This window comes from Rutilus rutilus (assembly GCF_951802725.1).
Source record: "Rutilus rutilus genome assembly, chromosome: 14".
NCBI lineage: Eukaryota > Metazoa > Chordata > Actinopteri > Cypriniformes > Leuciscidae > Rutilus > Rutilus rutilus.
Window position 1 is genome coordinate 11,508,012 of NC_140219.1, and position 15,822 is coordinate 11,523,833.

General features: G+C 36.2%; 1 protein-coding gene across 4 annotated transcripts in view; it reads right to left on the bottom strand.

Annotated features, from left to right (window-relative positions):
- atp8a1 (ATPase phospholipid transporting 8A1) overlaps positions 1-15,822 on the bottom strand; it is a 134,271-nt gene that overhangs the window by 66,093 nt on the left and 52,356 nt on the right. For 2 of the 4 annotated variants that reach the window (XM_084429879.1, XM_084429878.1), the window contains exons 12-15: positions 14,003-14,130; positions 13,556-13,633; positions 11,942-12,030; positions 6,389-6,433 (exon numbers count right to left, since the gene is read on the bottom strand). In XM_084429879.1, the coding sequence (XP_084286005.1) occupies positions 6,389-6,433; positions 11,942-12,030; positions 13,556-13,633; positions 14,003-14,130 (340 nt within the window). The remainder of the gene's footprint in view (positions 1-6,388; positions 6,434-11,941; positions 12,031-13,555; positions 13,634-14,002; positions 14,131-15,822) is intronic. The other 2 variants (XM_084429881.1, XM_084429880.1) reach the window with 1 other exon arrangement.

Sequence of the window (15,822 nt, forward strand, 5' to 3'; positions counted from 1 at the left end):
ATGCACACGTGACTAAGCAACATTTATTTATAACAGATTTTCAATTAAAAGAAAATAATGTTTAGCTATTAAATCAAACAAAGCTCATCTTTGCCAAACATTAATATTAATTCCCTCAAATGCCTTGCTCCTTACCTTTGACCCCCAAACACCCCGATTCCCACTTCAATATTAGTACCACATTATTATCTTGCATTTAAAAAAAACCCTATCCTCTTACTATTCATGAAACATCTATTTAGAGTAGATGCAAACATCATGTGACCAGCCACTGACAATCTAACCAGTAAAGGTACTGAATTTACACCTTGCAGACTGCAGCATTTTTAGGAAGGATATTGATCAGTAGGTCTGTGATATACAGGCCATTCAATAACTCAGTAGTGGACATATCTATAGCCGTATGCAGAACATGACATTTTTAAGAACCAGTTCACATACTATATTAACCCTCTCCCAAGCCAGTGCGGAAAGGACATTTGACCAGAGCATCTTACTGCAGCCTCAGAAATCAGAACCATATAAATCTGACCGTGAAAAGGTTAGGTGAGATTTGCGGCTTCTGGCAAAGGAGTCTGGGGGGAACATTTTTATGTTTCGCCACACTGGGTTCAGTGTACAGCATTGTTCACCTCACCGGTGCATTATATCAAACATGTTGCAGATTATTGGTTGGTGAGATTCATCTCTTAGACTGAAGATGTCATGTTGAGGTAAGGACAAAATCATAGGAGGGTGGGGGAATTGGGGGGCATTGTGAAGGAGGATAAAAATCAAATGTATCAGACTAAGAGGAGCACATTATGAAACTGGGATACGTGCAGACATGCTCCTTTCACTCACACACGAAAAGGTTCAGGTTTCAAACGTGTTAAAATGCATTGGTCGAACATTAGTCTGAATGTGCAACAAGCAGAAACTGTAGCTTCCGAACAGAAAAAGCCACGTATCATGCAACGTGAACATTAGGACCTCTGCTGCCGTGCTGACGGAGCACTTTGAGCAAAAGCTAGGGCGCATATACACACAGAAATACAATGACACAGCATATTTCACATTACTATAAATTAATTAATGTATGTTTACAGCTTTTCACATTAAAATGTTTTTTTTTCTCCAATTAATTAATACTTTTATTCAGCAAGAATGCATTAAATTGATCAAAAGTGACAGTAAAGGCATTTATAATGTTACAAAAGATTTCCATTTCAAATAAATGCTGTTCTATTCAAAGGACCCTGAAAAAATCGTATCACAGTTTCCACAAAAATATTCACCAGCAACAGTTTTTAATAATAAAAAAAAAGCTCTTGAGCATCAAATCAGCATATTAGAATGATTTCTGAAAGGTCATGTGACACTGAAGCTTTGCCATCACAAGAATAAATTACATTTAAAAATTAATTAAAAAATACATTTTATTTGATCAATTAAAATTACTTTGTCACAATGCAATTCACTCAACATGAATGAGCTTTAAAATAATTATTGCAATTTTTAACGTCCCAACTCATCATTTGATCTTGCTAACAAGACTTCAATACAAAATTAGCATGCCACCATACTGCATTTTTTGGTGTTATTTTCGAGATAACTTTGCCTTAATTAAACATAAGTAATGAGGTCATGTGACAATGATGTTGCATATAATCGTTAGAAATGCCTAACGTTGCATAATGCATATAGCATCACATGCTATTTATAGAAGTAGTAAGCAGTATTCAGAGTAGACTGTGCATGCTATTGCATTCTGAAGACAGCCTCTGTTATTGGTGATCCAAAGCCCAGTGGGACAATCGTCTCCATGGAAACTGAATGCGGCAGTGTAGTTATCGGCCCTCGATGGCCCGATTTTGCTCATTCATTCATATCCCTCCCGCAATCTACTGCAGTATTGAACTATAATGGACTATAACAGATAAACACGTTATTTCTCTTTCCACCACACGCACCACACAGGCCATTGCAGAATATCCTATTACAGCTCCACTGAAAAGTAAGCAGTTCACCATTGTTTAAATGTGTGCATGTTTATGAGAGGGATAAACAGAGTAAACAGCAGAGGTGTAGGGGCAGGAGGCATATGTCAGTGTTGCTTACATAACTCCCACAAGACACATGCAAACACGCTTCCATTGTTCCCCTGCACATGGCTTCACCGCTCAAATGAAGCTACAATCCTGTCCTGCGGACTCGATGCTCACAGCTCAGACAAAGACAGATACTGCATATACAGTGCATAAGTTAATGATGAAATTCTCCAGAACTTTTATCTGGAAAAAACAGACAATTGTTCTCATATTTGGCCACAACAGGGAACCCAGTCCTTTCGGCCATCATTATTTGTTATGTAGGCTATGCTTTTATTCTTGCTTGACACACACAACTTGTTTACACTCCAAAAATAATCATTTAATAAAAATGTAACTGTGTGCAATTCATTTAAATTTGTAAAACAGAACTTTCATTGATCTATCTGCATTGAGACTACATGATTTTTTTGTGCTTAAAGGTATAGCTCACCCAAAAGAAGATATTTTGAAGAATGCCAGAAACCAAACAGTTAATTGACCCGGTCAATCAACTGTTTGGTTCCCATATTCTTCAAAATATCTTCTTTTGTGTTCAGCAGAAGAAAAACTCATACAGGTTTGGAAAAACTTGAGGGTGAATAAATGATGACAGAATTAAACATTTTGGGTGAACTATCCCTTTTAACATACAGTGCCCTCCACAATTATTGAACCCCCTGGTAAATATGATCAAAATTGGCTGTAAAAAATAAATCTGCATCGATTATCCTTGTGATCTTTCATTCAAAAAATGTGCAAAATTCTAACCTTTCATTGAAGTAAAAGAATTGAAAGTGGGGGGAAAATCACATTATGAAATAAATGTTTTTCTCCAAAACACGTTGGCCACAATTATTGAAACCCTTTTATTAAATACTTTTTGCAATCTCCTTTTGCCAAGATAACAGCTCTGAGTCTTCTCCTATAATGCCTGATGAGTTTGGAGAATAACTGACAAGAGATCAGAGACCATTCCTCCATACAGAATCTCTCCAGATCCTTCAGATTCCCAGATCCATGTTGGTGCTTCTCCTCTTCAGTTCAGCCCACTCATCAGGTCAGGGGACTGAGACGGTCATGGCAGAAGCTTCATTTTGTGCTCCACAACAAATTTTTGTTTTGATTTTGATGTTTGTTTTGGATCGTTGTCCTGATGGAAGATCCAACCACGGCCCATTATAAGATTTCTAGCAGAAGGCGTCAGGTTTTGATTTTTTATCTGTTGATATTTGAAAGAATCCACAATGCCATGTATCTGAACAAGAAGTCCAGGACCTCCAGCAGAAAAATATGCCCACAACATTAAAGATCCAGTGGTATATTAAATTGTACACATGGGGTACTTTTTATCCTTGTGTTCACCAAACCCATCTAGTGTGTTTGCTGCCAAAAAGCTCTGTTTTAGTCTCATCTGACCACAGAACCCTGTGTTGTTTGAAGATCCAGTCGTGTCTGACAATTAAATTTGCTGGGATTTGTTTTTGGATGAGCGAGGAGGTTTTTTTTTAAACCCTCCCAAACAACATGTGGGGATGTAGGGGTTGTTTGATATTTTTTTTTTTTAGGCTTTCTGACCCTAAGACTCAACTAATCTCTGCAATTCTCCATCTGTGATCCTTGGAGAGTCTTTGGCCACTCAAACTTTCATACTCGCCGTGCATTAAGACAGTATAGACACACGTCCTTTTCCTGGCAGATTCATAACATCTTTAGTTGGTTATAACTTCTTAATTATTGCCCTGATGGTCAAAATGGGGATTTTCAATTCTTTAGCTATTGTCTTACAGCCACTTTCTAGTTTGTGATGCTCAACAATCTTTTACTACTCATCAGAACTGTATTCTGTGGTTTTACTCATTGTGATGGATGATTAAGGGGATTTGGCCTTTGTGTTTCCTCATATTTAAACTCCTGTGAAACACGAAGTCATAGCTGGACAGTTTCATGTTCCTAGTCACCCTGGTGTACTAAAAAAGGTAAATATTAATGGGAATATACTTCAGAGATATTTTACTCGTAAAAAATTCTAGGGGTTTCAATAATTGTGGCCAACATGTTTTGGAGAAAAACATTTATTTCATAATGTGATTTCCCCCCACTTTCAATTCTTTTACTTCAATGAAAGGTTAGAATTTTGCACATTTTTTGAATGAAAGATCACAAGGATAATCGATGCAGATTTATTTTTTACAGCCAATTTTGATCATATTTACCAGGGGGTTCAATAATTGTGGAGGGCACTGTACATATTTAGTTAGATAAATAGCTCACTCCAAAATGAAAGATTTCACCTCCATGTCATTCCAAACCTGTATGACTTTCTTTTTTTCCTATGAACACAAAAGATAATATTTTGAAAAATTTGTTTTTGTCCTTACAATAAAAGTCAATGAGGTCCAATGCTATCAGGATTTTTTTTTCTTGTTCATGTTCCACAAAAGAAACTCAATTTCAGGATTCCACTGTAGAAAGCATCCGATTTAATATTTATTATTTTATTTTATTTTATTTTACGAAAATCCATTTTCAATTTGTGGAAACATTATTCTGAATTAGGTTATATTTTGAGTGCAATAAAACCCCTACTAGGCTTTATTAGATCAACCTGACACACTTGCCAAAGATAGATTTTAATATCAATATCAAATTGGCTGGTAAAACATTTTCGAGTTACGAAGATATTCAATCTAATGGACACAACATGACTTTCCATTCTCTCCACAGGAATCCTGCTCTTCTAGGGATACTGTAGATATCTCCAGAGCCCCGTTCACTAAGTGCAAATTGTCCTCATGGGGTCCATGCTGGATATGGAAGATTGATTTAATTTATAACGCCGCTACTGTGACAATGTAAATTTAGAAAGTGTAATATATTAAAAGTAAAACAATAATAATAACAACAACAATACTATAATACTGTACATTGTTAATATTTACTTTACTGCATTTATGCTGATTACAATTTCAATGTACAGCATTAATGTTATAAATAAATGTAAATAATATATATTTAGCAGTAAATTAGTCTTTATTCAAAATATGATTTAATAAAAAAAAATCTTATTTGGGGTGAAAATTGACCCAGACAGATTTACCCACATAAAGTGATGTCAGTCAGGGTTTTTGCTTCTCATATGCTCTGAGGAATATTTCAGTAATGTCCAAATGGGAAGTACAATTTTCAAGCTGGAGCTCCATTTATATTTTATTAGTGTTGTCTAAAATTAATGTTTGGCTGTTCCAGTTACAAATCATAAAGTGTGTCATGATATGGATGGCTTTCTAAAACTTAAATCCCAAGGAAAACTGACTCATACGCTGGAGACTGGTCACTAATCTACATACATCACTGTGTTCTTCAAGCAGACTTTTAACTGCAGGTTACACAGGGACAGCAACCATAGAGTAGACTGAAATCTGAAAACTTTTGCTATATACAGTGCCTGTCAAAAAAGTATGGAAAGTTGAAACATTAAATCCTTTTGCGTTTTTGAAAAGTCTCTTATGCTCACCAAGGCTGCATTTATTTGATCAAAAATACAGTGAAAACAATAATATTGTGAAATATTACAATTCAAAATAACCTTTTTATATTTGAATACATTTAAAAATGTAATTTATTGCTGTTATGGGAAAGGAAAGCTGAATTTTCAGCATCATTACTCCAGTCTTCAGTGTCACATGATCCTTCAGAAATCATAAAGATAATGATGCTGAAAATTCAGCTTTGACAGCACAGGAATAAATTACATTTTAAAATATATTCAAATAGAAAACAGTTCTTTTAAAATGTAATAAAATATCATATTACAGTTTCCACTGTATTTTCTGCTTAAATGAATGTAGCCTTGGTGAGCATAAGAGACTTCTTTAAAAAACATATCTTTTTTTAATGTTTCCAAACTTTTGACAGTTACTGGGTGCTATATATTTAGCAAAAGTTACACCACAGAGAGAGAGAGGCGCATATATAAAGACTTTAGTCTGTAGTAAACAAGTTTGTGTGGAGAAATCAAAGACAAACTCAGTCTACAATAGAAAACACCTGTTGCTGTCTTAACCATACAGTACAGCCCAAAACAACAGATTAATTATATTAAAATCAAACCAGCACAGCACAGAATATCAGACAACAGCTCCTTCATTCAACAGGAATCTGTCTTCACACTAATTTAGGGTGACACCGTGCAGACGAAGTCCAATAAACACAACCACATCACAAGAAAAGGGCTCAAACCACATTTCTCACAAGGCAACACAGCAAGAACACATCACACAAGCATAAAACATACAGCCAATGGTGTTGGTCCTTACCAGTCCTCCTCCGCAAAACTACCATCCTCAACTTCAGCTGCATGACTGTTGGGTGGAGTGAAGAGAGTTACAGACAAAACAGAACCCAAATGACCACGTTTACCCATGTCTGCCTGTGCAATAAATCAGATCTGTAGAAGTGGGTTTAAGAGAATTTATTTTTATATACTTTGAATAGAAAGCGGTGACAATATATTATTATATTTATATGATGTTTATGCTTTAATTAATAAATAATTAACATCAACAGATGCATCTCAATAAATCCCATTTATATTTTGTTAAAACTAATTCCTGCAAACACGTTAAGAAAAGTTAGACCAAAGAAAATAAAGGGATTTTGTGAGAGATGCAAGAGCGTTGATCCAAAATAGATAATTAAAAATTTATTCACTGCAAGGCAAAACTCTAATATTTATCCAGACTAATTGTCTAACAAAGAATCAGATTTAATGCAACAGACCTCACATGAATTTGAAGGGTAAGGGAGAATGACTAACCAATAAACAGCATACTGTAACTACAGCTAATTAAATAATTAGATGAATGCTGGAATGGCTACATTATCTACTATATAGAAAGGCTAAGACAAGCCCGTGCTAGTAGAGGGGCAGTGGATGAATTGCTGGCTGCTAAACTGATTCTGCTGGGATAGGGAGACACAGCCAATGCTGCCAGCTTGACAGCAGAAAATTATTCTTGCATCTTTGCTCGGGTCAACAGATTCGGGCGTTGATTGCTTTGTTAATTGTAATACGAGTGGACACTGGCCTGACCATGTGTTTAAGGACCAGACACTGGTGGTGAGGGAAAAAGTTAGAATGAGCAGAGTTAATATTATGACACAAAGATAGCACACTAAAAATAAATAAATAAATACAGTCGTGTGTATTGAAGGAATTGCTTTGAAAGAGCAATGTGCACACGACACAATAATAACAAATAAGTGCCATGTGTCACGTGGTATTAGTCCCAACCATAGTACATAGATTTGTGGACATGTACCATGCCACGTTATTATTTGAAGTTTCCTTTACATGGTCCGTGAATATGGAAATCATTGAGTATCATGGTATACATCAAAGTACTACGGTATTCAGGTACATCTGATACGGTCAATTTATCATGGTACAGCCATAGTACTTTTTAAAAGGGGTTTGTCATGAATGTAGGAATACATAACTTCAGAAAATATTTGGAAGGAGGCCAGGAAAACAAAAAGAAAGAAGAGAGGAAAAAAAAGAGAGAAAAGGAACAGAAAATTGATCAAATAAGAAATGGGAAAATGAAAGAAAAAAAATCTGTTAATGTCCAATGTGCTATTAATGATCCTGCGTTGACAAAATGTGGCGTATTTCAAACCAAAATTATGACTCGACAGAAACTACAAAAACAAAAGACAGGTTGACTGGTCATGCACATATCTGACTCCGTACCATCAGCCTCAGGGGGAAGAGAATTGTTTAGTACGCTGAAACAGAAGAACTGCATTTCAGCAGGGGGGAACAGTGCATTTACGCTAATATAGGCCAACACAAGTCCTGCAGGTATTAGACTCTACGACTTCTTCAGCATCCAAACAATACAGATTTCTGCAGACGGGTGGGACTTGGGGTCTTTAAAAACAAACATGGTTTAAAAAAGACAAATGCTAGCCGTGTCAGACCCTTTTGGGTTGTTACTGAGAAAAAGAGCTTAGAGCAACAAGATGGAGAAGAGAAAAGCAATAGGGTACCTGAGAGACTTGCACGAAAGTATCCCTGCAGAACCGCACTACCTCAGCTCACTTCAAACAGACACTCTCAAAAGTACTTGCTAAAAAGGTGGTGCAGCCTAGTTGGTTAAGATTATGGCTGTTAATGTTGCAGGTTCAAACAAGAATTGGAGTCAAGACCAGATCCACAATAGACTTCTTGACTCTTGAGCCCTAGATCCAGCCTTGTCAGTCAAAAAAAAAAAAAAAAAAAAACCTCCACATTGCAATGACCTGAAATCAAAGTTGGAATCAAATTGACCTCTAAATTACCAACATGATCAAAATTTTGCTGAAAAACCCGTTGTACACAATCTATTACATGCCTTCTGTCATCAGATTGATAGTTCATACTTTTACCCAGTAAAAGGCTTTTTAGTATTTTAAAAACATTCCCCTTTAGGTTGTGATATATGTGTATGTTTTCTGTGAAATCTTTATGAAGTAAACATAAGAATAAGTTATACAGTAAATTGTTAGCAATATTTCAAGATGACCAAATATTGGACAGAAGCAACTAAGGTTTACTTGAATATACATACATGATTAAAAAAAAAAAATCATGTTAATATCTTAGTATTTAATACAATACATATATAGGGATATTGAGAAATGTTTATTTGTAGCATTGCATTGTTTTGCCCTCCACAATAAAACTACAGTGCTTAGATCATTAAAGCATTTAAATATATTTTGTCTAAATGTTCCAAAAATGTTTCCATTTCATGAAATCATTTCTGACTTTTATTAATTAACTAAAATACACACACAAAAAAAATGCTGAAATTACTGCAGCATTTCAAAAAATATTTTTAAAAAGTAGAGACTAAGACCAAAGTCACATTTATATTGTCTTGAAAGGATCAAGACTGGTTCAACCCCAAGTTGCTCCAAAAAATGTGTTTGGTAAATTAATATACTTGGCAATTTAGCAGTACAATAATATAAACAAATCAAATATATTTAGTTTCTCTTATTCTGACAATATGGATTCAGACCCCCTCCTACCACCTGACCTAAATGGGTAATGTTTATCAGATTCCACGTTCGTTGCACAGATGAGATCATGTCTAACCCGAGAGACGTTTGGGGGTGGGGTGAGTACAGCTGGACATTTACACACAACAATTCACAAACAATGAACAAAAGAGGCGAAAGCAGCACTCCTGCTACTGCACCATATAATCATCTTGTTTGTCAATCATTCTATATCTCTGCCTGAGACTACATCCAATGAGACTACACTCTATGCCCCACAACGGTTTCTTCTTAAATCACTGGCGTACACACACATGAGATAATGTTATTAGGTAATATGCCAAGCTAGATCCAGGCCACACATGTTAATGTGTTTTTAATAAGTTGCAAAGGAGATGGGGCCAGAGGAGACCCTGATGTAAGCCTATAAATAAGGAAAGTAATAAGAATAAGAAAAGGAAGTGCAATTATCCAAGACTGCCCAGCTTTACAACCCAAACATAGTTGTGTTGTGACAGTTCCAAAAGCAAAGAAATAAGAAAAAAAATGATATCAGATACAATAATTTCCTCTAGTGCTGAGGGCTAAAAAGCACTTTGGCCATCATGTCTCCATGAAATCTCATTAAATTAATTAACATCTTCAGCCAAAGGGATTTCCTCATTAATTACTGTTCTACTTAACTAGCTGTGCAACGTAACACAAGCGGGGGGGAAAGAGTCATGGGGGGCCAAAACACATCGCACCCTTTTGTGACGATGTCAAATCTTTGTTTTACGTGAGACACATGGCTATTAATGTCTGAAATTAAGGCAGAAAACGGTCCAATGTTGACAGAGACACCAGCACTTGTGCATTCAAGTTTACTGTACACTGTTGTTATTGTTAACAACAACTATTAAACATTCTAATTTAAACAAAAGCTAAATAAAATATAAGACAAAAACTAGAAATGTTAAATTAGCTTAAATAAAATAAGTTTAAAGTCAAAGATATGATATCTGAGATCATATCAAAACCAACTTTTCAACCTCTTGGTCTACATATGACACCGGCAGACCAAACCTTTGTTTACTAAATGAACAAGATTGGTTTAAGAGAGTAAATGAACATAATTGAGACACAAAATTATGTGCTGGTGTTATTAATGTAGTCGCTGTGGATTTAGGAGATGCCTTGAGATTTTTTTGGGTCAATGGGGAGAGTTTTCAATGAAGACATGTGAACGAAAAATCTGAGAAATTCAAGAAATTCAACTCGGACATGAAACACAAAAGAGACATAAAATGCAAGGTCTAGTGGAAAGACGTCAGCTCATCTCAACATTAACACCAGAACTCCAGCCTGCTACACTAGCAGCATGTTGGTTTTTCCAGTCCGACAAACATGTCAAGTCAAAAATCTAGGCTACATTTCACATCAAACTCTTCCTTTGGGCTTGCACCAAGTTTCTCCACTCACTGCAAGAAAAGATGTCACGCTTCAAAAACATCAATGACTTGGTGCGGTGGATGTACTCGCTCTGACGCCCAGCAAGAGGAAATGTGGGGGAAGAGGAGGGATGCATCATCAAATGGGATGAAGTTTATTTGAAGCTGATAAAAGATGGCATCAATATTCAGGAGGTGGAGTACGACTCACTTCTGAAATATACAGTAGCCCAGTTTGAAAATGTAAAAGAGCTGTAAAACATACTTATGAGAGAATAAACAGCTGACTTCACCAATGGATAAGCAGAGGGATCCCTCCTCTATGTAGAAATAAATATCTTTAGACCAATAGAGAAAATAAACATCACAGACTGACCTCTTGGCTCAATATAAAGAAAATAAACTCCAAGTGTGACAGGTGCCTGAAGTGAGTGTAATGCAGCATTAAATAAAGTAAAACCATAAAACCATTAAAAAAAAAATAATAATCTTTTGCTGCCTTGCAAGCATTAGCACTGGAAATGCAAATATATTTCAACATTATGAATTTAATATTTCCAGTAAGTGTTTCCTTTAAGTGTCACAATGGAACTGCCTCTTGAATCTCCTGATCTCAGAAGAGTTTTAATTGAGTTAATAGGATTAATGCTGCTCCTAATGCTGGAGCACAGATCATTTAGATTCAGCTCTGATACGGCTGCCATGTGCTTTATTCTCTGAATGCAGAATGTAAAGAGGCACTATTAAGCATGAATGTGAATACAAGGTTGTATTTTGTGATGGTTGGCGTGTCTGTGATAAGATCTAGAGTCCTTGTGCATGTAAACATCCAATAATCTCAGTGCCGTGGTCCCGACGTGACCTTGCCCAATACGCCTCATCTTTCGTAAACTGCTTACCATAAACATCACTGTGATCATAAAATCTATCTGGTGAGAAGGAAAGACACGGATATGGAAGAGAGCTATGCCATCATTGTCTCATCTGCTACATGCTGAGCATGCTGATGAACATTTCTTCAAAAACACTCACATAGCATCAGATGCAGTACAATGGAAATCTAATCTTTCACAACACTTTAGGCTTATAAAAACAACTGTGTAAAACCTCAAAATTGTCTACATCTAGTTTTAGAACAGACATATACATTGCATGCCCCATAAAAACGTCCAAAATTAGACAAATAGTCAACCTGAAACGCTGTGTTCCTATCTAAGCATGTTAAAAAAAAAGGAAGAAAATCTGCGAGTCCCCTTCTCTGATATTTATAGAATCACTCTGGCTGTGCAGGGAAGCATCGAGGCAGCTGCTAACAAGGGAGCTGAGGACAAGACAGCTAGAGCCAGATGTACACTCTACTGATTATGAACGCAATATGAAACAGAGCCTTACCCATAGGCCACGCCTGCAATTGTGCACTTCTTAAACTGCATGACGTTGCAGGTCAGGGTGCCTGTTTTGTCTGAAAAGATGTACTTCACCTGGTTTTAGGAAAGAGAGAGCAATAAACTACAGTAAATGAGGTAAAAGTAAGCAGACTTTAAGTAAATATATTCAACCCATTTTACTTCCATTATGCAAATTATTCTGAGCGAAACAAAATGACATTTAAAGGGTTAGTTCACCCAAAAATGTTAATTCTGTCATTATTTACTCACCTTCATGTAATTTCTAAACCTGTAAGACTTTCGTTTGTCTTCGGAACACAAATTAAGATATTTTTGATGAAATCTGAGAGCTTTCTGTCCCTCCATTGAAAGTCTTAAGCAACTACCATTTTGACGTTTCAAAAAGTTAATAAAGAGATTGTAAAACTAATCCATATGAATTGAGTGGTTCAGTCCAAATTTTCTGAAAAAACAAATTGCTTTATATGATGAACAGATTTAATTTAAGCGTTTATTCACATAAACATTCATCAACGCACACATCAGTTATGGTAAACAAAAACTCAAGCATGTTTACTTGACATGCGAGAACCAATGAGGTTCATTCTCGTGTGTTACGCAGCATGTTTGAGCTTCTGCAAGAACCAATGCAGTTCATTCTTGTGTGTTACGCAGCATGTTTGAGCTTCTGCAAGAACCAATGCGGTTCATTCTCGTGTGTTACGCAGCATGTTTGAGCTTCTGCAAGAACCAATGAGGTTCATTCTCGTGTGTTACGCAGCATGTTTGAGCTTCTGCAAGAACCAATGCAGTTCATTCTTGTGTGTTACGCAGCATGTTTGAGCTTCTGCAAGAACCAATGCAGTTCATTCTTGTGTGTTACACAGCATGTTTGAGCTTCAGCAAGAAACAATGCAGTTTGTTCTCGCACGTAAAGCAGGTTCGGTTGAGCTTCTGTTTATGTTCGCTGATCAATGTGAATAAAAGCATAAATTCAATCTGTTCATCACATTAAATGATCGAGTCTCTTCAGAAAATTTACAGATTTATAGACTAAACCACTCAAATCATATGGATTAATTTTACGATCTCTTTATTAACTTTTTGAACCGTCAAAGTGATAGTGGCCTGTGACTGTGCCTATTGATTTCATTAAAAGTATCTTAATTTGTGTTCCGAACATTAACAAAAGTCTCACGGCTTTGTAAAGACACGAGAGAGTAAATAATGACAGAATTTTCATTTTTGAACTAACCCTTTAAAGCCAGGAATTAACTCGACAGCAAAAAGTAGGTCTTCATTATATTAACTGGCATTAGGATGTATTCCCTAATAAAATCCTGATAACTGATATTATGGCTGATAACTGATGAATAGAATATAGTAAAATTAGATAGTAGATTTGTAAAAATCAGTATTATTTTGTTTGAATAAATCTAATAAAACACATAAGTCACAAAATGAATCATTTCAAATGCTACAAGTGAAGAGTTTTTAAAGGTTAACTTTAAGTGATTGTTAGATGACGGCAAAGGTAAATCAAATCCAAATATTGGTTTCATTTTTCATTTTCATTCATCCCCTTTTGTTTATTTCTGAAATTGAGGACAAGCAGTACCTGTCCCAACTCCTCATTCAGGTTTGATGTCCGGGCCATAGCTGGTGTGTTGGTGACTTCATACAGCATGTCAGTGTCCTAAAATACAGTGTCATCAAGCAGAATTAATATTCACAACCATTTTTTATTAATACCTTGCCATCTGGACTCCAAAACATGACTAACACTTTAAAATGATAGTCAATCAAAGCAACCTCCACTCAAAAGTCTTGCCATTCAGTGGGAACTCAAAACTCCACTGCATCTAAAATCAGTGTCTGTGTGTTTTAAACGCCCTGCCCTAAATCCAATTTTGGCATCTTCATATGGGTTATTTTGATAAAGCTCCACTTTCGTTTGGGCTGTGAAGTTTTCTGGGATTGGCCCTGGAGGTTTAAGCAGTCTGCATTTCAAAGACAGCAGATTCATCAAGCAGGATCAGCTCCCGTGGCTCAGATTCGCACTCACCCAGTTGATGAAGAAAGCCTGGACGAACTTGATGACCTCTAGAGTCACCAGAAGACTGATGGGAATCAAGTTGTTGAAGAGGATGATGAAGGTGAGGAAGTTCAGGCCAAAATTAGCTGCTCCACCATCTGGAAAAAGAAGAGCGAGGGAAGGAAGAGGAAAGAGTGGAAGTGAGGTGACAGACAGGTTTCTGAGCAATGAAAGGCATGATGGGATGGGGTGGACTGGGGAGGGAAGATGGAAGGACAATGCCACAAGCTCATCTGGTCTAATTTGCAACGTTTCCACAATGCTCCACTAGCGTTGTGCGAGCGTTGTGCAAACACTAATCTGAGCAAATTCAACTCTTTCAACCAATCTCTCCGATAAGACTCTAACCTACAAATTTACATTCAATTCTCCAATTAGGTCTCCATTAATTAGTAGCCAAACTGAGACTCGAGTCTTTGACATCATAGCAGAAGCCTTGGCAATATGGGCAAACTTCAAAGCAACACATTATCCCACAATGCACTGGGGTGGGTGATCATGATATCCGATGATCACCAAATTTAACAAAGAGAGCAGCACAAAGAGAAAAAAAAGTGTAATCGATAAAAACAAGACCACAGACACAAGACAGCTCAGACACAGAATTAAAGTCAACATGAAACAACATTCACAACCCATTTTACTTCTAACCCTAACTGTTCAAATGATAGGGGTCACATTTTTTTATTAACCACTTCAATTCAACAAGGACGCACTTTAACATTTACAATGTTACAAATGTTTTCTATTTCAAATAAATGCTATCCTTTTTTTAACTTTCCATTCATCAAAGAGTCCTAAAAAATATGTATCATTGTTTCCACAAAAATATTAAGTACCACCTGTTTTCAATATTGATAATAATAAATGTTTCTTGAGCACCAAATCAGTATATCAGAATAATTTCTGGAGGATCATGTGACACTGAAGACTGGAGTAATGATGCTGAAAATTCAGTTTTGACATCAAAAGGAATAAATTACATTAAAACAGAAAAAGATAATATTTCACAATATTACTGTTTTTCCAATCAAATAAATGCATCCTTAAGACGTTTTTTTTTCAAAATAATGACCATTCAAAAGGTCTGTAAGTTTTTTTTTTTGTGTACCCATAAAATAAATATTTTGGCTATTGGTTAACATTAACCACTGATGAAATGGTGAGACTAACGTGTTTAAGTAAATGGGTTTAATTTTGATTTCGTGTTGACTTTAAGTATTAATAAAAAGCTTTACCTGGGGGGGAGGGGGGTCCGCAGAATGCAATAATGCTCTTTCTGAGCAGTTAGGAGGAGAGGGAGTGCTTTCCCATTCAGAATCATAGAACTAAAGAGGCTGGGCAATCATACAACTGCTATTGGAACTGACTCACACAGAGAGGAAGAGGATTTGGCTAGTGGTGGGAAGGAAGACAATCAGTTTGGATGTTTCAATGTAAAGGAGGGGGACTCAGTCCAAAGTACCTTCCCATAATATGAAGCCGAAAAGAGAGATGTGACATTTAGAGATATTTCAATAATTTGGAAGGTTTGAAACGGTCTCGTTTGTCGGTTGAAGAACACCTTTCCTGTTGGAAGATTTTGCTGCACTGGAAATGTACTACTAAGCACTACTAAAAGTACATACTAAGTTAAACAACTTATTTCTTCCTTGACTGTTGAACAGTCATCTAGTCTTAAAATACTCTTCTAGTCCTGTTAATTATTGTGAAGCTGGTTTGAAACAATTTCTATGTATAAACCGCTATAAATATGAAGGTGACTTGAGTTGAATTAAAGGTCAAAAACT